Below are 25,353 nucleotides of genomic sequence, written 5' to 3'. Positions count from 1 at the left end.
ATCATAACCTGAGCAGTAAGCACAGGTTGGAACAGGAAGCTGGACGGCTCAATGAAGAATGTTTCCGGGAAATCCACAAGGAAGAGAGAGAGAAAGAAATCATACACATTCCCTGAAACATTGACTAAGGCTCATGATGAGCACGTTGAGAGACGCACATGTCTTGCAGAGAGCTGGACCTTAGTCTTAACGGTACATAAAATGCCAAGCTAACACAAGCCAGGAAGGAGGAGGAAGAGACAATTATGGCCTTTGGGTTTATACCAAAGGGAATGTAATCAGAGAGTGGTACAAGTCCAGCCACGGGTAACAGTCACAAGGTCATAATGATGTAAGTGCTGGTGCAGAATTGACTTAAAGTGGTGGTACCCCCTACGGGGAGGATGAAGGGTGAAAGAGAATGCCTTGAAGTCTGGGGCTAATGCCCAAACCTCCTTTTCCTTACTAGGAAGTCAAAAAATAATGTTCAAAACAGAAGCCTAGAAACAGCATGTAAGCATGCTAGTTATATAAGTGGAAGTAAGTACCAGGAAAAATTATTGAAAATGCCTATCTCTGGAAAGTGGACTTTGACTTGAGGAAGGGCTAAGACAGGAGAATGTGAAGTTTGGTTTAGAAAAAAGCTTCAGAGTCCATAGCCATCATTACCGTAAGAGCTGCGGACTTGGCCCTCGACGTGGAGTCCTCTGAATTCCGGCTCTCTGGCACCTGTCAGTAAGGAGGCTGTGGCCTCTGAGAGGTTTATAAATATGCCTGAATTTACTCATCTCTAAAATAAGGATAATCATAAAGCTAGCTTGGGAAATGTGAGAAGTAAATGAATAGGCTTGTGGAGTGCTCGGCACATAGTAACGCCTCAATAAACATTGGCTTTTGTGGTTATTATTTCCTGAAAACAAGCAAAAACCATTCATCGACCGTTGGGAAAAAGGACGCCAAAGTTGTTACACGGTTTGGGGCCAGAAGTCTTGTGATGACTGAAGTCCTCTCGCCTATTCTCCACTCTCGCTGCTTCTTTGGGGCTTCAATCTCGAGGACTCTGGCTAAGAACAATAGCTCTGTGCCGGGTGACTCCCAGGCTCTCTCGGTCTAGGTCCGAGCAGCGGAGAAGCGAGCACCATTGGTGTTAATCGCGCTCCAGTTAAACTCTGAGGAGCCTCCCTGGTGGTAGGAGGGGAAGTGGGAGGAGCCCAGGAGGCCCGAGCTGGAGGAATCCCAGTCCCCTGGATGGCAGCTCGAGGGTGCGCGCTGTCGTGGCTGCCGCTGCTCCAGCTGCTACTGCTGCAGCTGGGGGCGGGCGCGGCGGGCGAGCGGTGGGGCGGGGAGGGCACCAGCCCGCACCTGCAGAGCATCTTCCTGGGCCGCTGCGCCGAGTACAGCTCACTGCTGAGCCCGGAGCTGCGGTGAGCATGGCAGGTGGAGCCGGGGAGAGTCCGAGGTGAAAGCTCCTGGGGAGGGGGAAACAGCATCCAGGGGTCCTGGTGGGGGTGTTAGCGAATCTTGACGGGATAGATGGGTAAGGTTTAGGGCAGGGGCCAGTGTGGAGGGTGGGGGTCTGGAAGTGAGGGACGGGGGGAGGAGTCTACTGCGAGGGGTGCACTGTGGTGGGGGGTCGGATCCAGGGTGATCGCGGGGTAAAGGCGAGTTTGGATGTTAGGGAACAGACAAGTGAGGATGGTGGGAACATGAGTTTAAGAGAATCATTCTCTAAAGTGGACCCCCTGTGCTGACCCCCCACATGCTCTTTTTTTCCAAGAAGCAATTTACCTGCAGCCCTGCCTGGCCTCAGCGGACAGGATATGTCACACTCTTCAGCAAACTTCCTTTTCCCTGCAGCAGAAATGCAGGCCCCAGAGAAGGTTGATAAGAGGAGTTATCAAGTTACTCTGAAGGAGGAGACTTGTGAGCAGATCCTAAAACTCTGGGAGATAAGGGCAGTTCCTCCTACCCATAAAATCTGTAAGAGCGTGTGGTTAAGAATCCAATTAGAACTGGTCAGCATGGGCCAAGGTGACCTACAGGTGCCATGACAGTGGGGACTTAGACGTCTGATGTCACCCTGCTGTCAGTCAAAAGTCAAGAGGTGGGCCTGGGTGGGACTGTCTGGAAACTTCACTGGGGTTCCCAATAAAACTGGAGTGTAGGAAAGGCACACTGTCCCTCTCCTCTCTGAGCAGACCTACTCTCTCCCTTGAGAGTGTCCCCTTTCTCTTTTCCCTATCCCACACTTCTTACTGATTTTTGTATCTTCCTGGACCCCTTCTCTTTTGTTTTCATAACAGCTCTTTCTTGTGCCAGTTGTTTTTATTGTGATGCATGTTAGGCAATAGGAAAGAGCAGAGAGTGGCGTGAGGAGCATGTGCTATCCACCACCCAACCTCAGAACAGGTGACCAATGTGGTGGGAAGTGTCTCAAAGCCAGTGTGGGCATCAAGAGTGGGAGCTGGCCCTGGAGGGCTTACTTTTGGTTTACCAGGGCCTGGAAGCCTTTCATATCACCTGGGGCTCACTGCTGGATCCACAAGTCCTACCTGCTGGCCTGGCCTCACCTTGTTCCAAGCCCAGGATGTCCTGGCTGCACACTCATGTCTCCCTGAACAGGCACCTGAAGCCCAGAGGCTGCATGATTTATTATGATCGTCCCTTTTTAGTTTGTGGTCTTTTCCTCTTGTGAGCCTGGGGTGAGACCATATTCCCTGGCTCTGAGAGACCCGCCAGTGTCAGATTTCTGAATCCGTCACTCGAGCTGCAACAGTTTGTTGTCTGTTTTGTAGATCATATTCTGTGGTCGGCATGTGACCGATGGCTGGTAAAACATCTGGAGAAAGCAAGTCCTTCACAGCACATCATGGTGTGTGTGTATTTTTTTGTTTGTTTTTTTTTTTTACTTGTGCTTTTATACAGGGACAAAAACTGCACTGCCATCTGGGAAGCCTTTAAAGTGGTGCTGGACAAGGATCCTTGTTCCGTACTCCCCTCTGACTACGACCTCTTCATTGACCTCTCCAGGCACTCCATTCCCAGAGACAAGGTAATGCCCTCTGTCTCAGATAAATCCTCTCTTCCTCTGTGGAGAGACAAGGTCGGGTACAGGGTCAGCTGGCCCCAGGATCCCGTGGTGTCACAGAAAAAGTAAGCCACCAACTCAGCCCATGTGCTGAGCTCGCTGGTGTCTGGGCAGCTTCACCTCCAACAGAGATCCTGTATCTGCTGGCCAATCCTGGGCAGAAGGAACTTTCCCAAGTCAGCCAGTCAGTGTAGAATCACCATGAATCACCAGAAGATCTCAGGACATTGCCACACCTTTCACACTGGGCCTTCTCATCTGCCCAGCTCTGAATAGCCTCCAACCTAACTGGCCCAATGGCCTGAACCTGGAGTCACACAGAAGACCCTCAAAGTCAGCATCCTTCCAGGAGACCAATCTGCTCTCAATGTGTCCCAATATTGTCTTTATTCAGTGCAGTTTCTTTAAGAAAACTACCTGTCTATATTTTGTCTGCAGGCTAAGGTCTAATAAAATGAAAATAAATGAGAAAGTCCGCATAAAATGCTTGCTTAAAACAGTACCTGAAATTTACAGAAAATTGTATACCACTTTTATTTCTCACATAATTTTTTATATATATATATATATACATATATACATATATGTATATGTATTTGATACCAGGACTTGAAACCAAGGTGCCTAACCACTGAGCCACATCCCCAGTGTATTTTTTTTTTTTTTTTGAGACGATCTCACTAAGTCACCTCCCCAGGTTGCTGAGGCTAACTTTGAACTTATGATGAGATTATAGGCATGTGCCATGCACACCCAGCTTGACATAATCATTTCTAACCTGAGTTTTCCCTAGTGTATGATTTGTAAAGGCAGGTAGGTAAATGGAACTATGAAGTTCAAAGAGCCAATAGACTGAAAACATGATTTTATAGTATATGTTGTATTTTGAACCTTGTTGCCTCCCTATCAGTAAAAAGGGGAAGATGGTTTTTGTTTTCCTGTTTCTGATTTGGTGTGCTCACTGATGAACCTGGAAATGATTTGCTGGGCTCCTTCTGTGTGCCAGACTTTATGCCAAGGGTTAAGGATGCAACCGTGAAAATCAGCCTTCACCTGAGAGACCTTTCAGTCTGGATATAGCATGACTGGACTACTGAGTGTCAGATGAGCCAAAGAGTGGGGGGCATTGTCATTTATATTGTGTGGCACGAAAACACTATCGAGGGTGGAAACTATAATGCATTAACGTATACTATAAGAGTACTGCGTTTCAGGCAATTTAGAAAAGTGCTTTCTGTGATGGCGAACTGTCCTAATCATAGCTGGGGAAGGAGAGAAAGGACTCATGCTCCCCATTTTCTGGGTGTAGAAACTGAGACAGGAAGAGTACAGGAGATGACACACCTAGTCAAGACCTTGGTCAAATCACACAGTTAGTGTATGACAGGAGCAGGGTTCTAATCCAGGTCTCTTGGTCTTTTTTCATGCAAGGATCTCACCACATGTAGATGATTTTGTACATGGGAAAGTATTTCATTGTCCTTTGCAGGATGACCTTGAATTAAAGGAGTGGGAATGGACGAACTCTTTCAATGCATAAAGAGACACAGAAAAGGAAAACAGTCTTCTGCAGCAAGTCAGATTTGGGTGCGGGACGTGTTTCCTGCTTGACTCACTGTGCCTGAGTCAAGCAGTGATTTTATTTTGTATTTGTTTGTTCTGTTTTTCCTTAGTCCCTGTTCTGGGAAAATAACCACCTCCTTGTGACTAGCTACTCAGACAACACACGCCGCTTTATGCCTCTGTGCGATGTTCTGTATGGCCGGGTTGGAGATTTCTTGAGCTGGTGTCGACAGAAAAACGGGTCTGGTAAGACTCTTGCACCTATGGCATGAGAAGCAGGAGTTCCTGCTTACTGTGTGTTTGCCACCCACGCCGAATGCTTTCATATGCCTTCATCTCACCATCCTCTGAGGCAGGCGGTGACAAGAATCATTAATAGAAATGATAACAGAAAACACTTCTCTTTTACTAGGTACAAGTTTAAGCACTTTACGCATATCAGTTCATTTAATCTCTGCAGTAGCTCCGTGAGATCCCTATTTTGACGTAAGGGAACTGAGGCACAGCAAGATTAAGGAACATGCTTCTGGGTGTCTGGCTAGCAAGCCACTGTCACTCAGTCTGACTGACAACCCGTGCTCCAACCCAGTGCCATGCTACCTTCCTCTTCGCATTATGTAGAAGGCAAAACTGAGGATTTAGTGTGGGTAAATGACTTATGCACATAGTGCAGAATGTGGGCTAATGTGGAGCTGGCAAATATTGTAAATGAATGGCTTCCCTGATACGATCTTTGAAATGAAATGTGTTTTTTGCTTTTCTCTTAGGACTGGATTACCAGTCCTGTCCTACATCAGAAGATTGTGAGAATAATCCTGTGGATTCCTATTGGAAAAGGGCATCCATGCAGGTAAATCTGGGATGGATACAGTGCTTGAGCATGTGTGGGCACTTGTGAACACAGAACAGGGGGGCTCAGAGAGGGGACCCCAGGGCAGTACTAACTTTCCTAAGCCTTGCTTACTAACTGACAGCATCCGGATTCATTCTCTCTGCTTCACCAAGTTGAAAGCGTTTAAGGAGATAAACTATTTAATGCAGTGTTTGATCAGAGAAAGCATTGGATAAAAGTTAAGTATAAATGAGGATATTTCATAGCCATTATTATTTCTATTAAATCATGGTTGCTATTAGTATTTCAAATTAATTTGTCTTTTTTGTCATGTCTGATGGGATGGATAACCTGTCCTTTATGGAAGATTGTGGTCCGGGGTCTAGATGGAGGGGTTAGAAATATCCACCAACTAATATTAATAGGAGAGGAAATAATAAGAGTCTACAGATAGGGCTGGGATTGTGGCTCAGTGGTAGAGCACTTGCCTAGTGTGTGTGAGGCACTGGGTTTGATTCTCAGCACTGCATATAAATAAATGAATGAGAAAAACCCAACAACTAAAATATATATTTAAAAAAGAGTCTGCAGATAAGCTAGAGACATAGAAATGGCCTCCTTAAGCTAGGTCTGTTGCTCATCACCAGGGCTGATGATTGCCTTCAGTAGCTATAAAATGTCAATGATTGTAGTTCACATTCTCTGTCACCAGGCTTAGAATAAAGGTTAGAAATAAAGAGGGACAAGTCTTTAGCTCAGTGTCTGGCAAAGAGCTGCCAACTCTCAAATGTAAGTTACACTGATGAGGAGGCAGGCAGAGATCCGGGTACTTCCACACGCCGGCCCCACCTCCCTTTCGGGCGCATCATGTCTCTTTAGGTCCCATCTTCTACTCTGGGTCTCCAGGTTTCCACTGAATACATTGCTATTTAGGGTAAGAGGCCTTTCGCCAAATCCTCCACCACAGCTGCAGTTGGGAACTAAGCAAAGGGCTCCCTGCAAAGGACACTGTAGGCCCCTGGGCTCTCTAGCCAGCTCCAGTGGGAGAACACTCTTTCCCTCTTCTCACGGCTTCTAGCTTGAGCCCTAACTCTACTCAGCTGGCGGTGCCTGCCAGAGCCCCTCAACTATAGAAGGGGGTTGTCATAGTAACTCAGGAGATGTCAGCATTACCTGTAAAGGAACCATATATTCCACCTGAAAGATCTGCCCACCTTCTCCCACTTCCCCCAGTTCTGTGATGGGAAACCAATAACAGTGCTCTCCATTTGTGAACCCTTAGAATATGCTGGGTAGTTGACGCATGAGAAGATGCTGTCTAGAACAGGGACGAGGAGAGGACCTGAACCTGAGCCAATAAGAACTCAATAAAAATTGTCGTTGATATTATTACTCTTATTTTTGCAATGCTAGGGATTCAAACCCATAGCCCAGAGCTTATAGGTAAGCTCTCTGTTATTGCGCTACATCCCCAGCCCAAATTTTAAGTTATTATTTTAAAAATTCTCATCTGTATTACAGTCTCATGAGGTAGATGTTTTTACAGATGGTGAAAATGAGTTTCATAGAGCTGAAGAGACTTTACTAGAGTTACAGAGGCCAAGTACAGGATTAGAAACCAGGCAGTCTAGCAGCGAAGACCAAAGTTTCAACCACTGCATTATATAGCCTCATTGTATCTGTATGTGTTTTTAAATGAACTCTTCATTGTTAGTGTAATAGCTGCTTATGACAGAGAGTGACAAATTACTGAAAATGTGAGTGAGAATCGTCCCTATTCCTACCACCTAGAGGCAACCTCCCTAACACAGTGGTCATCCGACCTCGGCATCTGAGGATTTAATTTTGCGGGTTAGCACCATTTGAAAGCAATCCAGACACGTGTGACATGGAGTGTACTGTTGTCATGACACAGCTGGTATGAGGCATCATTTCACTTAGAGCATAAACCCAGGCCTGTTTATCTCAGTGACACATAATTCACCCTCACTTGTATTTATTCTAGCACAAACATTTTGGGGAAACTACATGCTCCCAGGGTATTCGGAACTGACGATTAAGGGGTTTCTCTGGACCTGTTTCTCCCTTTGGAATTACTAGACTTCTGCTTATTTATTTATTTATTTATTTTTGGGTGTTGGGGATCGAACCCAGGGCCTTGTGCTTATAAGGCAAGCACTCTACTGACTGAGCTATCTCCCCAGCCCCTGCTTATTTATTTTTAACGTAGCAAAGCTCAGGCCCTGTATACCCGATCTTGCATTTTGCTTTTGATATAAACCCTTCCTCTGCTATTGCAAATACATAGCAGACTTTTACTAAGGGCTGGTTATTATGTCAGATACCAGTATCATGGTTTACATACTATTCCTTTGTGGTTGAGGGTTTTAAATTGGTTTCTCATATTTTGTAATGACAAACATGCTGCATTGCACATCTTTGTGCACCCTGCTTGTGGTGGTCCTTAGTGTGTGCAAAATATTTCTGACTCGTTTGCTGCACCTGTGGTTTGCATTCTCCTGATTCTTGGAGTTATTTATGTGTGACTTATGTTGGCCAATGAGATGTGAGAGGGTGTGACCTCTGTGACTACAGGTGGAAGCCTTTAAGACTGTGTCTATGAAAGGGTCCTAGTGGTGCTCACCTGAGATGTGAGCCACTGGAGGTAGAATTGGGACAGGAGGATCCTAAGTTTGAGGCCATCAGGGCAGTTTAGTGAAACCTGGCTCAAATAAATTTATGATAAAATAAAATATAAAATAAAATAAAATAATAAAAAATAAACAACACCACAAAAAATAAAATAAATTAAAATGGGCTGAAATGTAGCTCAGTGCTTTCCTAACCTACACTAGGCTCTGGGTTCAATCTCTAGTATTTCCCCTCCCCCCCCCCCCCCACCCCCCCCCCAAAAAAAAAAGAAAGAAAGAAAAAAAGAATGTTCTGTGATTTGCCACCTTCCTTTCTCCCTTCTATGATCAATGATTTTGCAGCTGTGGAGACTTCCACAGCGAGGCTCTCAGAGTGAGAACACAATAAGCAAAACTCTATGGGCCTGTGATGAACTTGTGGAATGAGCATAAAATAAGTCTTTTTGTGGCTTTAGCCAGTGGGACTTTGATGCAGCATAAGTCAGTTTATTCCAGCTGGTACTGATACTGTGTATGTCATACCATCTTTGTGTATTTCTATCATCCTCTTAGGGTAGAACCCCAGACCTGAAGTTACTGAATCTATGACTTTTTGACATTTGAAAGCAATTCACTTCCCCCAGATAAACCAGTTTGCATCCCTACTAGCCATGTGAGATATCAAATTTTTGCCCATGTTTGAGAATTGTCAATTAAAAAAATGTTTATTTCATAGCAGAAAAATGACATGTCTTACTTTGCTCAAAATAATGTTTTTTTTTTTTTCCTTGCAGTATTCAAGAGATAGTTCTGGGGTGATCTACGTCATGCTGAATGGTTCCGAGCCCACGGGAGCCTATCCTGTCAAAGGGTAAGAACTGCAGCACCAACAAGTGCAACAGAGAATGCCAAAATGTTAGCTGTTTTGAATGAAGGCTGAAGAGAATGGTCCTAAAACCCAGTCTAGGGCTTGCTTCTTCAAATTCAGGTCAAGCAAAACAGATTCATGGCCTGGTGATAGAAGCATGTCTATACAGTTAAGCCATTAATAGCTGATGAATGCATGAATAAGGAACCTAAAAATAAAAGCTGAAAAATAAAGCTACTTAAATGTAATTATAGATCAACTAACAACTGAAATGCAAAAATATGTTATTTCTTTAGAACTCTAAGAAATGTCCTCCAGGGCTGGGGATGCCCTAGGATCCATCCCAAGCAGTGCAAAAGGAAAGAAGGAAGAAAGAAAGAAGGGAGAGGGAGGAAGGAAAGAAATGTCTTCCCTGTCTCTCAGTTTTTTTGCAGATTTTGAAATTCCATACTTCCAGAAGGATAAAATCACACGATTTGAGATCTGGGTCATGCATGAAATCGGGGGACCCAATGTGTAAGTTATGATGCTGTTGGTGGTGGCAGCTGTGTAAACATGCTTTTCTCTGATATGATATGATTAGGTCCATTTTTAATTTTTAGTTTTGGAGAAATGCCTGTCTTCTCTGTTTCTAACATGGGTAATCGAGAAAGGTAGAGGCTTGACTTCTGGGGAATGCCACTAGCCAGTCTTGAGCCCCCAGAGAAACTCTCCTTTGTCCAGCAGACTCTCAGCCATAGAACATGGTGTTCCTTTTTGAGTAATTTGGGCAGCTTTGGCTAGGCAAGTTTCTTATGCATTTGTGAGGTTCTCCTTCCCGTCATATAAGCCCCAAAGCCTTCACCAGGGTTTTCAGCACCAAACCAGGGACTCTGCGATGAAGACTTTTTTCTCAGGGAGCAAACATCTCTACAACCGGATCTCAAATAACTAGGAAGGGGAGTTTTACAGTGCATAGTTTTTGGACTGGACTTGAGTTTATATGCAGATGCAAGCTTGAACTCATATTTCCCACCAAGGAAGGGCACTCCTGGCCATAAACTCAAAATGGAAACAGTTGAACCCTTTTGGTTTAGAAACTTGCCAATGAAGCTTCAGCCCATTTAAAGCTAAAGAGCCATGATGGAGCTTCCGAGGCAAACTGGGGCCTTGTTCCTCAGAGCATTGGTGCTACCTGGAGGAAAGTATCGCCAAACCCAAGGAGTGGGTGTGCCACTGAATGTGCGGTCCAAGAGAACCTCAGCAAATCCCTGTTTTCATCCTCCCAGTACCCTCTAAGACTTACCATATACTGAGTGTTATTTTCTCCTATCTCTTGAGCAACCGATTGCAATAAATTTGCAATCTACTTATGTAAGTTATGCCATATGTCTTTTAGGAAGTATATTGCAATAAATTTGCAAACTACCTATTACATAAATTGTACCAAAATCTGCGTTTCCCTTCCCAAAAGACATATTACACTCATTGTTTCATGAAAAACATGTATTGTTTTTCTTGTTTTCTTGAGAAGTTGCTCTTTGTTGGAAAGTTATGCTTGCTTATTGTTTCAGTGACTCTGTTAGAGGAAGCTTGTCCTTTGAACTTACGTTTAGCAAGATTAGGAAATCACAGTTCAGTGTCACCTCAGCTTATCGTTTCTATTTCAGGAGAGGTTCCAAAAAGTGTCAGAATGCATGGTTGTACATTTGAGTCACCAGGTAGAGTTGTAAGTCCTGAGCTAAGAAAGAGGGAATCTTGGACTCTTCAGATTTTAGGGAAAACACATGAGGACTATAGTTAATAAAATTGTATTGTATTGGGGATTTTTGTTAAATAAGTAGATTTTAGCTACTCCTGTCATGAAGAAGCAACTATGTGAGATGATAGGTATATTAATGTGTTTCAGTATGGTGACAATTTACTAACTCTATATAGCTCATAATATTATGTGGTAAGCCTCAAATAGCCACAATAAAATTTATTTTAAAATAAACAAATAAAGCCCCAGATAGGCAAAGAGCTACAAATGACATGACTAGCACCTGATTGTGTTTGGCGTGGCTTTGGCTACCTTTGTTTCAAGGAAATGTAGAAGGACCATTGACTCTTTGTCACGAGCAGTAAGAGAATCAAGTTTGTTTCCAACAAGTGGATTTTATTCATGCAATGCACACTCAACTCAACATTCCTAATAATAGCAAGTCACAAATACATTGAAGATTCATTCCCTTGTTCACCTAGAGTCCAATCCCCATGGACTTACTCAATGCAACATCTCTTAGCCAAGAAGCCGGTCAGCAAGAACGAGGGGATTCTTCTCAGCCGTAGCCTCTCTCAGCTCCTCGGATGTCTTTGATTGGCCTTGGGTGTCCAATAAGCCGGAGGCTGGGAAGCAGTCGTTGCCGCGGGAGAGGTGATCAGTCATCTGGCCTCAGTGATAATGGTCAGTCAGCAATCAGTGATAATGTGGACAGCAGCCGGGCAGTCAAGAGAGAGCGATGTGAAGTCCTCTGGTCACGATGCTGCTGACAGTTTGCTCCAAAAGTTCAGGATTTAAGTAGTGATTTTCAGCCCAGTCATGCTCTGGTCTTCATGGATAAAGACCAGAACACGACTATGCTAGGAGCCGCCACTCAGATCATAGATCAAGGTTCATATCAGCATTGTTCAGGAGGGTCATCCTGCCACACAGCAAGTTTGTCACCAGGCGCCTTTATTTTAGTTTTACAAGTCCAGGCAAATAGCAAATACAGCTTATTATTACTGCATAACACATGACGACAGCAATTCCCATTATTTCCTTGTCTCATCAACTCCTCTCTGTGCCCTGGCACCCCAGAGCCTCCATGTCACTGCTGACTAAACATCCCGAGTAGAAGCCTGGCCCAGAGGAGGGCATCATCCTGACTTTGGAAGAGTCCTGGAGTGATGCCCCTGGGCACTCTGCCCTCTCTACCACGCGGGGTGGGAGGCCATTTCCCCTCATAACCCAGGCCTAAAACCACACTGGCGGGGTGTCTCTGCCCTGAGGCCTTTACGATCCATCCCTGCTTAATTGTGACGTCAGCAGGGAAGAATCACCACGGGTGAGAGTGTGGAAAATGGGCACTCCCCGCACTCTGCCGAGGTGTCATTTGCCAGTACACGGCCTAAGACCTTGTTGACCCAGAACTAAAGTTCTTTATTTTAGAAATGTACACCGAGGAAACAGATAAAGAAGAATGTGTATGAAAATGAAGTTTCAACAAGGTTTGTTGTAGGATAAAAAGGCAGTGAACTATAGAAATCAACCTAGGTCTTCCAAAGAGGGAACTCACGATATGAGTTATAGCCTGTAAGGGAGGCATGCAGGGATTAAACACACTGTACGTGTATACATGATGGGACACACACACACACACACACACACACACACACACACACACACAGACATGGGCTAAATAAAGCAGAACACAAAACACCATAGACAGCAGAGTGTCCTTGCTCTATTTGAGCCTTGTGGGAATAAATGCAGTTAAAAGTCTGTAACTGTGATCCAAGACCCCTAGTGTAGGCTTGAAACTGTAAATTGTGCCCAATCCTATATATACCATGTTTTTTTCTGTACGCGCATACCTATGATAAGGTTTAATTTTTAAATTAGCTACAGTAAGATTAATAACAATAACTAATAATAGAACAATAGCAATACACTGTAATAAGAATGATATCGCTATGTCTTTCTCGTTGTACTGTACTCATGTCTACAAGATGAGATAAAAGGGAGTGAATGACCGGGGCATTTGCCACTGGGTGTGGCTGTGACTTTTGCAGTGTGAGGTGTGACAGCAAAACTAGCATCTGTTCTTTTCCCTTCTTCACACTTGCATGGTGGGAAGGTCACTCCTAGGTAGCTCTGAGCAACCTCCACATAGGACTTTTTTCTTTGCTTATTAAGTTGAGAACTTTCACCTTTTCACTTGAAGACTTTTCTTTGCTTATTAAGTTGAGAACTTTCACCTTTTCACTTGAAGCACTTCCCAGCTTCTCTTTGGTTACACCAAAATGGCCCAGTGTTGGGTCTTGAGAGCATCCTCTACCGGGTTTACCGAAAGCAGCACTTTTGAACTAGAGACTTCCCCGTATTCCCTCTGAGAGGAAAGTATCTGAGAGCACACTGTCGAAAGAAATTTTATTTAACTTAGGAACGGCTTCTTCCTCCTCCTCCTCCTGTATTCATTTATTTTTAAAATATATGTGGTTATGTTTTAGGGAATCCTGTGGAGAGGGCAGTGTGAAGATCCTGGAGGAGAGGCTGGCGTCCATGGGGTTCCAGTACAGCTGCATCAACGATTACCTGTAGGTGGTGCTGTGTATAATCCGTGCACCCTCAAAGGTGGGGGGGTGTGGAAGGGTTCCAGGCTTCACCTCTGAATGCGGGGGATGGTCTTCTGGGTGGCTTCTGGAAGTGGCCCTGGGGAGCACCTTCTGACCAGGGTGTCGTCTGAGCCCCTCCCTCTTCTCAGAGTCCATTTGAGTGACAATCAAAGGACATTATCCTTTGCCCATTTCTGTTTTCCTCCTCCCCTTGTTTACTGTATGGTAAGGAAAGGATAAAGGATCCTGGTTCCTGTGTGTCTGGATTCCTGGGAGTTCTTGTCCGTAATAGGTGTGAAGGCGGGAGTTGATTTTAGAATTTTACACACCAGAGTCCAGTGGAGACAAAGAGTAGCTACCATTTATTGAGTAGTTATGGACCAGACTCTTTATCTCGTACTCAGGTGTCACTCCTGCTCCTTAGACATTGAGAGAAGCGCAGCTGAAACCCTGGGGGTTGTAGGTCCTGCTTCCCTGGACTCAAAATCCCTCTCTCCACTGTGCTCTGCCTCAGCGTCTAAGGAAACAGACGGGGCTGGCTCTTTGGGTCTGGACTCAACACTGGAAGGACTCGGTGGCTTTCTTGAACATTTATGAGTGTTTCAGGGTGGAAACTGGCATTGATAGGACTCCGAGGAGGTCCCCCAGAAGAGAGATGGGGACCTCAACTTGACCCTGGCAGGTTCTTTTTTTCTGTAGTACCCGGGTTTGAACCCAGGGGCACTTAACCATGAGCCACATCCCCAGCCCTTTTTTATTTTGAGACAGGGTCCTGCTAAGTTGATTAGGGCCATGCTAAGTTGCTGAGGCTGGCTTTGAACTTGTGATCCTCCTGCCTCAGCCTCCTGAGTTGCTGGGGTTACAGGCATGCCACTGTGCCCGGCCCTAGCAGTTTCTTGATGTACAGTGAAGAAGGAATTTCAGGATGCATCAGAGAGAGGCACAAGCAGAGATTTTTTCAGGAAAGTAAGGAGTGCACACTCAAAGGGACAGAGCGAGGTGTGCTTTTGGGGTCTCATATTCTTCTTCTAAAGGTGTTTTGTAAATGGTGACTGTGAGAGGTACGTGGGGTAACATCAGCCTGGTGGACTGGATCCTTTGGCTCACAGAGCAGGGCAGGCCACGGTGGTCTGGTTCTTTTTAGGGTTAAAATTATTTAGTTAATAGATAATACATGAAGTGCATCCATATCATGAGCTTCTAATAATCTCTCTATGCTTCATTTAATTAAAATGCACTGAGTAAGCTGGCAGGTACACAGGCACTAAATAACTGGGCTCACGAGGCTCTAGGATTTATGGGCCTTTCAAATGTTTAGGGGAAATAGGCCTGGGGAGCGCAGGCAAGGGGGTGTCCAACTTTCTTCCCAAAGCACTGATTAAGAGTTTTTCCCAAACAAAGTCGTACATGCATGTAGACAGGTTACAAACTCAGGCTCTGGAGTCAGCCAGCAAGGTTCAAGTTCAGTCTCTAATTCACTCCCGTGAGAACTTGGGTAAGTCACTGTCATCAGCTTTCTGTAAATTGGAGATGAAAATCCTCCCAACTCCATTTGGTTGTTTTAGGATTAAGCGACAGGATCTATGTAACAAACACAAATTTCTTGATACACAGTAAGTGCTCAATAAGTACTAGCTAATATTTTAAAAAGGAAGACTTTGTATCTCCAGAACTGTTCAAGTATATGGTGTTTGAAGGATGGAAGTTATATAAATGATTCCTAAAATCTTATTTTTTCTTTCTGTAGACCAGTGAAGCTCTTAAAGTGCGTGGACCACAGCACTCACCCTGACTGTGCCTTAAATTCGTGAGTAGACGTCTAAATTCAAATCGCCTTTCCTTTTCAGATAACCTCTCCCTAGCATTACAGAACACAGGTGAATTGCATTATGGTCCTAACCCACCCTGACCTGTGTGGCTGCAGGGTGAGGTTTATTCTTCTGCACCCGCCTCACCTCCTCAGTCTCTCTGGGCGTCCAGGCTGGTGCAGGTTTGAGAGATATCTGCCAGACTCCTCCCAGGGCCTGCCTTAGACTCCTCCTAGGACCTGCCCCAGACTTCTCCCAGGAACTGCCCCACACTCCTCCCAGGACCTGCCCCAGACTCCTCCCAGGGCCTGCCCCAGACTCCTCCCAGGAACTGCCCCAGAGGTGGTTCCACGTGATCCCCTGCTCCAGCAGCACTTTCTTCTGCAGAAATTCTACGAGTGAGGCAGCAGAAGGACCTTTTAACATTATTGTTTCTTAATCCTAATTTAAATTCTTATTAAATTTTTTGGAAATTTATATGTGTGTATGTATAAGACAGAATTCAACCCTTCTGAAAGAAAGGGTTGAGAAAGCCTCTCGGTTTACCTACCCCAAGGTGACCACTGCTTCTAGAGTCTTGTGGGTCCCTTTAGAGAATTGTGTACCCATATGGGTACACACACACACACACACACACACACACACCTTATACCAGTCTTATACTGTTATACCAGTCAAAATAAATCATAACATACATAAGACTCTGGACCTGTTTTTTCACTTAACAGTATATTCAGGAGTTGTTTCCACGTGTTTTTAAAACATAAGTTTTATTTTATATATTTGAGGTTTGCAACATGATGTTATGGGAAACATAGAAAAACAGTGATTAACGTCAAGCCAATTAACAGGTCTGTCATCTCACACTGTTACTTCTTTGTGATAAGAGCAGCTAAAATCTGCTTAACAAAAATCCCTGATATGAAACAATTTTGATACTGCATGAATATCCTTTCCCAACACCTGCTGTGGTCGCTGTGATTTCCTTCTTTCTTCCTGCATGTTGGTTCACTGCAGCATTGTTTATACCAGTCAAGATGTGAAAACAACCTGGATGTCCACTGATGACTAAAGAAAACATTTATGGCCGGGCGTGGTGGTGCACGTCTGTAATTCCAGTGGCTTGGTAGGCTGAGGCAGGAGGATTGCGAGTTCAAAGCCAGCCTCAGCAAATGCAAGGTGCTAAGCAACTCAGTGAGACCCTGTCTATATAAAATACAAAATTGTGCTAGGGATGTGGCTCAGTGGTGCATGTAAATTCAGTGGAACATAATTCAGCATTAGAAAAGGAAATTGTGGGGCTGAGGATGTACTTCAGTTGGTAAAGGATTATCTCTCATGCACAAGGCCCTGGGTTCAATCCCTAGTGCCATGTGTGCACATGGGCACACCCACACGTGGAGAGATCTTGCCATTTGCCACAGCATGGAAGAACCTGGAGGACATTATGCTAAGTGAAATAAGTCAGATGCAGAAAGAAAAATATTGCATGATCTTATCTCTATGCGCAATAGCAATTAAAAAGAAGGAACGGAGATGCGGCTGAGCGACAGCACTTGCCTAGCACACATGAGGTCCTGGGTTCAATCCCAGGTACCTCAAAACAAAATAAAACAAAACCAAAAAACTGAAATACATGCAGACAGAAGATCTCCACATTTTTGATAAAGCTGCCTCAGTCTTTTCATAGTTCCTCATGGGTGTACCTTGTGCAAGTGTGATTTTTTTAACCTCGGTGCCCATGAATGACATTTAGATTGTTTTCAGTCATGACCCCTTAGCAGCAGTGACTAAGAGGAAGTGCCCTTGGTCCATCTCCTTCCACAAGTGCTCGATGCACAGCGCTAACGGCAGCAGACATAGACATAAGCTTGCTCATTGGCTTGTTTCTGGTTTGGTCTTATTTTCATCCACGTGTCTTTGTTTTTTGTACAAAAAGCAATCAATCCTGCTGGAGATTTCCTCACTTGACGGTGCAAGGCACCCTTTTTTCAGTTGGTTCAGACCAATCTTTCAGCGGCTGCGGAATACTCTGTTGAATGACCCCATTGCCAGTTATTTAATCCTTCCCCGGTCATAGGCTGCCACAAGCGTCCGGGTGCACACTCGGCAGGCAGGGTAGGGGACTGTAGATCTTTCGCCTCTGTTTGGGTCTTTCTTGCAGTGATTGTTGGCAGGTCTGTTTTTAACAGTTCTGCCCATTTCCTTCCAATGTGAAGAATGAAACCCTCTTTCACTCTTTGCCAAGCTTTCTCCACTTTGGTTGCTTTAGCAGGAATTTTACAAATTTCTTTTTTGAACCTCTTTAGCACCGGTAGATAATTGATGAAAGAGGAACTCCAAGTAGCAAATGGACAAGAATAATGTGATAAAAATTAAAAAGGTATGATTTCTGCCTCAACTTCTTTGACATACCTTAAGAAAAAATAGAAAAAAAAAAAAGCCTTTTCAAAAGATGTTATTCAATGCCTGATAGCCCTGCAAAATTACTGGAGTGCTTTGGGAAAACAATTTGACAATATGTGACCAGAATTATGGAAATCCTCTGGATCTCTGACCTATGCCAGACTTTGGGAGTGCTTTCAGTACCCTATTCTAAAGAAAGGAATGGATAAGTAAAAAAACAATAAAAATGTGGTAAGTTTAGGGACAATTTGTGTTTGGCATTTAATTTATTTGCAAAACTTTAGCGAATGTGGCATATAAGAACAACTGTTGGATTAGCCCTGTGATCTTGATATATATGTAACTATTAAGTCACTGATTTTAGACTTGAAAATTGTAGTTAAAAGTTATAAGACAGTTCAATTAAAATTTTAACCATTATTGGAATACTTAAAAGAAACAAGATTAAATTTTATACATTTATTAGGTTTACTAGGACCAAATATTTGAGAAGACTTGGCTTTTACAAAACTTATAAAATATTTGAAAAGAATATGTAATATTTAAAAACTTGAGTGTAAAATATCTTAATACAAAATAACTTGAGTTAAAGACATTCAAGGTAATTAACAAAGTGTGAAGTGCCAATAAAAGCTGTCAGAGCTCAGAAGACTTTTAAATAGAAAGACACTATTCAAGAATTAAATAGAAGAGTGTATAAGAAAACCAGTCTTTGAGATTTATAAATTTCATAGCAAGAATTAAGTTTTAAACCCAAAGTAACTGCAAATGCAAATAACTCTACCCTCATGTACAGCCTCACATCAACAAGAATAGCTTGTTAAGCTAAAATTTGACAAACTCATGCACAGAACATACACACAAACATATAAAGCAAAAGAAAACAAAACCATTGTTTCTATTTGTGGATAATAATCATAGGAATGGGTCTGAAAAGACAAACCCACGCTGCTAACTCTAGTTACTTATAGGAAAAGAGCACCAATTGTAGAAGGTTGACGGGAGGGTCTCATTTTTACTGTGCTTAGTAATACTGTATTAGTAAGTACTGTGTTAGTATTTCATTTTCTAAAAAATAAAACTAAATGTATTCTTGTAATGATTAATTATTCAAAAGTGAAGATTACCAAGTCTGGAACTTGAACTGAATCTAAGTTCAGAAGTGCAACTGTAGGAAACACCCAGCAGGAGGAGCCCGACACAATGTCGTGGTGCTACTTCAGTGAAAAGAGGCAACGTTGAAACAGGGTCAGGAATTTTTTTTCCCCCAAGACGGGTCTCTGAATTAGGAATTTTAAAGGATCCAGCTACTAGTACAGAGTCATTATATGTTTCATAGTTTTAAATAATTATCTTTTGACCGATTTAAAAGAATTCAGGATTCTGTTTTTAAAATAACCTAGAGGTAGACTCCAATTTTATGAACAGGGTCTATATTTTGACGGGTCCCTCTCTCAGTGTCTGTAGGTCAGGGCCGGGTTTTCTCCGTCAGTTAAACTCTGGTGATGTAGTGTAACGTCTCTCGGTGAGGAACTTTGCAAACGCTATGATACATCCACGCAACATGAATTCATGCACGGGGGAAATGAGCCGGTTGCAGGTGCTCCCGTATGGAAGGATGTCCATGGTATGGCGTTAGGGAGCTAGGTGGAAGAAGCGAGTTACAAATCTCGTGGGCTTAAAGGGTGTGTGTGTCTGTATGTGTGCTTCACATTCCTGGAAGGACAACCCAAATTATCAATGGCAGTTTACTCTGGAAAGTGGGAATAAGGAGACTAAGAGAATTTTTCTTTTCGCTTCATAACTTTCTGTTCTGCCTAAAACTTTCTACAGAATGCAAGTACATTTTTGAAAGCAGATGTCAAAACATCAACACTGACTTTTTTTTTTTTTTCTATTTCTTTTCAATTTTCAGGGCAGCAGCATCTACTCAAAGAGAAGTCCCATCTCTCTATGCAGAGCTGAGTACCAGCCTTATCGTTCCTCTCTTGGTGGCTATAGCCTTAGGTTCTCCAATGTAACTGGAGACTCGACTGTGCTGTCCTTAAGAGCCCCAGGCCCTGCACCTACCCTTACAAAGTCGCTGTCCCTACTCTGCCCACTCTGAGTGATACCGTTGTTTAGACACTTATTTCTGGGAAAGTCTCTAACAGCCTGAGATAGCATTTCAAGGACACTTATGCTCAGTATTCCAGAGGCAAGACATTAATCAAGTTCTATTTAGCAGGTTAAATCTGCTGCATTGGCATTAAAGCAAGTTTTCATTTTGTTATTTTTATAATGATACAAAACATTGAGACCGGGGCTGTTATACAATCATATATAATCAAACATATTTAGACAGTTCTAATAGAATTGAATTTCATATTTTGTGTGTGTTCTTACACCTCCAGAAATGCATGTGTGTTGGTAGCTTGAGATGTATGTATACTATGTAAGTGTGTGTGTGTGTATATATATCTGATTTGCAAAGATTTATGGGTGAAATCTTTATGTATGTGAATCACTACATAAACAAAGGTTTATGTAGTGATTACTTATAGTAAATTAACAACCCCAAATGTCCAATAATGTTTACATTTTTATTCAGCTCTTAGGCCTGCTTATAGAAGGTATCATATGCCCATAGAACAGAATATCATCAAACAAGTAAAAGCGTGTTCACCAACCCAACTGCCCTTGTCCTGCTGAGTGCATACATTAACTGCTGTCCATCTCCACCGTGGAATACTGCTCAGCAATAGAGAGAAACCAGCTGTTGACGTGTGTGATGATGCGGAGGAAACTCAAAGGCTCATGCTAAGGGAGAGAAGCCTGACCTATAGGCTACATGCTGAATGAGTCTCTTTATATGGTTTTCTAGAGCAGGCAAAGCTCTAGGAAGGGAGAGCAGATCAGCATTGCCAGGGGTAGTGGCAGGAGGTGGCTCAGGACTAAGTGGGTAGTGGGAAGTGAACACCCTGCTGTCCTGTGTCTCAACTGCGGTGGTTTGTTATGTGAATCTGTGTATTTCTCAAACTCACATCAAAAAGAGTCCATCTCACTGTACATAAATTAAAAAGGTCTCCAAAGAACATTTAATCACATTGGAAAATGTTAACAGCAAAGGCAAGAGATAGGATCTGAGAATTTATCCTATGATTCAGTTATCTAAAATATAATAGAACTCTAACAAATTGTGTCGTGTGTTTGTATGAACTACATATATTGTAAATGAATGGAAGAAAAGGAAGGAAATCAAAAGGCCGAGGAGAGAGATGTCTCTCTGATAGTGGTTTTATAAGTGACTCTACTTTTACCTTTGAATTTGCATTTTCCAAATTTTTTCCAATGAATATTCATTACTTTTATCATCAGAAAGAGATACACACACACCTCATTTATGTGCAGCAATTTGACCCAACACATTTCCAGGGGAGACAAACAGCCCGAAGCTTGCAATAGGCTCCTCTCCCTGTCTGGCCTGAAGAGGGCAGGTGTCACCTATGCCAGCTCCCTGATGCCGATGCAGGGGGGCAGCAGGTGCCAGGGGAGCTCGTTGCCCTCCTGAGGGGCCTCTGAGCCCCTTTGGAGAATGGGTGAGCCACCCCGGCCGCTGGCCACCGCAGTGCCTCCCCCAACAGCAGAGCGCGGACCCTGCCCTCCCCACCCTACCTCCCCCACCCGTCAGCCCTCTGGCAGGCCCACTACGCCACCTTTGTTGATGCTTGAGCAAATACTCTGAGACGGGGCACTGGCCGGCTCTACGCTCATTGCACAGAGCACATATTTACAGTTCAGCCTTGTGACAACCTGGAGCTCACCTGGTTGTCCTGGTCAGGCCTCAGTCTCTCTCCCTGGAAATGATGTCCTTGGCCGTCCATTGCTCTCCTCATTTCTCCTCATTTCCCACTAACACTGCTACCTTTGGGGGCCTACCTGCAGATCTGCCCTGTCCCCTGTGCCCAAGGCAGGGCTTGTCCCTCCTTTGGCAGGAAAGGCCATTGCCAATGGCTGTGGTCTGAATATGGTTTGCCTTTCTGGGCTCAGGCAGGCACTTAATCCTCAAAGTCTTAGGTTAATATGTCAAGAGGGTGGGAACTTCATCCGCCTGTTGTATTTAGAGGTGGGGCCTTTGGAAGTGGTTAGAGTAGATTGATTAGGTCAGTTGGGTGGAGGCCTTGTGATTGAATCCTAGTGGCTGTCAAAGGAGAGGAAGAGACAACACAGACATAAGGGCGATACATACACATTCCCATTATGACAGGATGTCTACCCGTGGGGACGCTGCTGGAGTCTATCCCATGCCCAAACAGCACCTCATGCCTTAAAGACTGAGGTGAGCCTGAATAAATCTCTTTTCTTTATTAAATAGCCTGCCTCAGTTGTTTTGTTACATTAATAAAAAAATCCAGGCTAATATAACACTATTTGCTTCCACCCTCATCACTATCATAGTGACTATAGCCGCCACTTACCAAGTTATGTGATTTGCTTTCTAGCTTTCATGCCCAGCATGCTCCCAGGCACTGAGCAGAACAGAGATTCCTACCTCTACACCAGGATCCTCGGGAGCCAGTTGTGGTAGGACCCAGCCTGGACAGGGACAGGGCAGGAGGTGGGAGCCATGTCAAGCTCAGGAGGTGAAGGACACATCGTGGGAAGTGAGAGTGTAGAGGAATCAAGACCTGGTGTGGTTGGAAAACTCATTTGGTGCAGCCTCCAGTGTGAACTCTAGATTCAGTGTCAGCTTCTTGGAGGACCCATGCCACCTGGCACCAGGCGCAAAGCTGCTCCACTGTAACCCAGGTGCGCCCTCCTTTCTCCTCCCCGACTGCTCTGCCATCCACTTGGCAGGCGTGAAGCCCTACCTTAGGCATCACCTCCTTAGTGGCTCTTCTGTCACTTGCCTTCCTTGTCCTTGGCCCTGTCTCCCTTCCCCAGCCCTGTCCCCGACCATGGTCCATCTCCATGGTCTCCTCGTGGTTTGCCTGGGCACGGTGGCTTCTTTGGGCACTCGTCCATCTTTGCAGCCCTGGCTTGGCCATGCCTGGGTAACATGGACCCTGCACACGTGTGTGAAAGCCAGAGTGGTGTGCAAAGAAATGAGCTTTTAGAAGAAAGCGGCGTGAATTTCTTCTGTTGGAGGAGGTCAGGAATAGTACAGGAGAAGATTCAAACCATCGCGCACTTTTAATTTTTTACACCATATTTCAATAAAACCCTTGAAGAAAGGGATAATACTGTGTGTGCGAGGGAAGCAGAGGGGGATGGCCATGCTAAGGAGCCGGCGACTGCTGGGCTCGGGAGGAGGAGGAAAGGGCTCACTGACCTCGGCTGACAGCGTCTCAGGCCAGCCAGCTCCTCGGGCTGATCCCATGGAGTCCCCAGCCAAGGGGTGTCTCTTAGGCAGCCTTGGGGACGCAGTGTCCACTGCCTTTCGGTTGCCTGGGTTACATGGCGACTTCCAGTCAGTCACCAGCAGCACACTGACCTGCGACTTAATTAGATGCTGCCATTTGGAGTTAGATGGAAAAGAAATGCTTTTCTTTATTAAAAATGACAATCGCTTCACTTTCTTCTGAATATAAAAATGATTAGACCTAAGCTCTTGGAAAAGTTTACACAACACAGAACAACTGGAAAGAAGGGAAACATGCCATCTGCCACCCCACGTGCAAAGCATCCGACGTTTTTCTATGTGTGTTCGGACACATTCATCTTCTTAAACACGTGCTGTTTGGAATCAGGAGGACAACCTAGCTCAGGATCAGTAACCCACGGGTTCTAGCCCTTTTATGATTTGCTGATTTCAAACCTACCCTGCTCCTGCTTCTGCTGTTTCCTCTCCAGCTGCAAGAACAATGGTCCTAAGCGAAGTTCCTGGCCACCTTCTTACTCAAAACCATGGATGGCTCCCTAATGTCAGAAAAATGAGCTCTATTTATTTATTTATTTGGCAGTGCTGGGAATCAAACCCAGGGCTTCGGGCAGGTTCGGCAAGCTCTCTACCACTGAGCAGCTCCTCTCACCCAAAGTCATATTTTTGAATCTAGTATTTAAGACCTGCCCCTTTACTCCCAAGCCACCTTCCCACTCTATGCCTGGGAGGCTCCTCCATGCTGCTTGTTTCAAGATAAGCTTCCCATTCACCTCCTCCTTGCTAGCCTCCTCCTTGCAACCTTGCTTTGTTCTAGTTTTCTAGATGTTTCTCTTGAGGACAGTGACCTGTCCATTTATCTTTGGATCTGTCACAGTGTTCTACCCTGACCAGTCATGACCCCAAGAGCATGGGATGAATGACAAATCATTACTGAATCCTCGTTTAAAATTAAGTGACCTAGGTGTCCTTCAATAGATGAATGGATAAATAAAATGTGACATACCTACATGACGGAGTATTACTTGGCCATAAAGAAGAATGACATTATGGCATTTGGTGGTAAATGAATGGAACCAGAGACTGTCATGCTAAGGGAAATAAGCCAGACCCAGGAGGTCAAGGGTTGATGTTTTCTCTGATACATAGGAACTAGTTCAAAATGGGGGGGAGGGGGGAGAAGAGAAAAGAAAAAAAAAAAAAAGAAAAAGAAAAGAAAAGAGGGGATTCCATCGAGATAGAAGGAAGGTTAGTGGAATAGAAGAAGGGGATTGAGGGAGGAGGGACAGCATAAGGGAAGAACAGGGAATCCACCATCATGTACCCCATGAAACAGGAATTTTAAAAAACTCTAAGTAAATCAGAAAGGTCAGGAGAGTAGAGGGAAAGGAACAGGGGGAGGAAGGAAGGGAGGGAAAGAGAAAGTACTGGGACTGAATTAGAGCAAATCATACTCCCTGTTTTTATAATTATGTCAAAGTGAATTCTATTGTTACGTATAACTAAAGAGCACCAATAAAATTTAAGTGAGTTCATCGGGTTTGGGGAACCAAGGAAAAGGTCCCCGGGGTCAGTCTAACACTGCAGCTAAGGGCACGGGTTCTGAGGACTAAGAGTCTGGCCCAAGTCTCAGCCTTGCACTTGCAGGCTGTGCAGACCAGGGCAACTCACTCACAGTGTCTCAACTGCTTCACCTGCTTTGTAAGGAAGGATTATAAATGTTCACAGTGAAGTGACTTATTGTGCGTGAATTGCTAGGAGCGGTGCCAGCCAGTTAGCACTGTGTAAGTGTCACCACTGCTAGTGTCTGAGGCCGTCCAAACACCTGCCAGGCGGCACTTTCCTCAAGCCAGGAGCTACTATGCAGCAGACACTGCAAAGCATTTTTATTTATGGCCCCTTCTTAGCCTCACTCAGCCCCATGAAACTGGTTCTGTTACCATCCTATTTTACAGAGGAGAAAGCAAGGACTCAGGAAGGTTACTCCTTCCTTGACCAAGGTCACTTCCCTTCACTCCTGTTCCTCTCTGATCAGGGCAGGAACCAGCAAGCGTCTGGCCTCTCAGCTAAGAAAGCAGCCCTGCGTTTCAGTACTAACTGGCAGATACCAGCACCAGCACCCTGTCGGGCACAGAGGGTGCTGAGTGCAGACCTGCTGAGTGAATGGATGCTCAGTCAGTGTTTTCCCAGAAGGGAGATGCTCTGGGAGGACCCCAGAGCACAGTGGGAGAGGGGGTGGAACAGGAGAGAACTGGGTTCTTGATTTTTTTTCCCTGCTCTGGGCACCCTGGTCCCCATGGTGGCCACCTCAACTTGACTGTTTTCTCTCTAACACATCAGATTTGATAACAAGGGACTTTCAGAGACTGAAGGAGAAACTGTGGGAACCGAGATGGTGAAGATATTGAAAAAGATGAAAATACCCTCAACACCCACAGAAAGGGGTCTCAAATCTCCAGGGGCTCTGGCAGGAGGTAACTCA

At 44.4% G+C, this 25,353-nt stretch overlaps 1 protein-coding gene across 3 annotated transcripts; it reads left to right on the top strand.

Moving 5' to 3' along the window:
- The first annotated feature begins 1,207 nt into the window (after positions 1-1,207).
- BST1 (bone marrow stromal cell antigen 1) lies at positions 1,208-19,879 on the top strand. 3 transcript variants are annotated; one of them, XM_079153610.1, is made up of 9 exons: positions 1,208-1,403; positions 2,905-3,031; positions 4,741-4,876; positions 5,398-5,480; positions 8,887-8,963; positions 9,384-9,476; positions 13,194-13,280; positions 15,046-15,105; positions 19,428-19,879. In XM_079153610.1, exons 1-9 carry the CDS (start codon positions 1,228-1,230, stop codon positions 19,531-19,533), a joined length of 945 nt encoding a protein of 314 aa, XP_079009736.1. In that variant the 5' UTR covers positions 1,208-1,227; the 3' UTR covers positions 19,534-19,879. The 3 variants fall into 3 exon arrangements, with proteins under 3 accessions (XP_079009736.1, XP_079009737.1, XP_079009738.1); XM_079153612.1 differs by having other exon boundaries at positions 1,319-1,438; XM_079153611.1 differs by lacking the exon at positions 9,384-9,476.
- Positions 19,880-25,353: the final 5,474 nt, after the last annotated feature.

The sequence above is a fragment of the Sciurus vulgaris genome, assembly GCF_902686455.1.
Source record: "Sciurus vulgaris genome assembly, chromosome: 9".
In the NCBI taxonomy this organism is placed as follows: Eukaryota; Metazoa; Chordata; class Mammalia; order Rodentia; family Sciuridae; genus Sciurus; species Sciurus vulgaris.
This window is presented reverse-complemented; position numbering and strand designations above follow the sequence as displayed.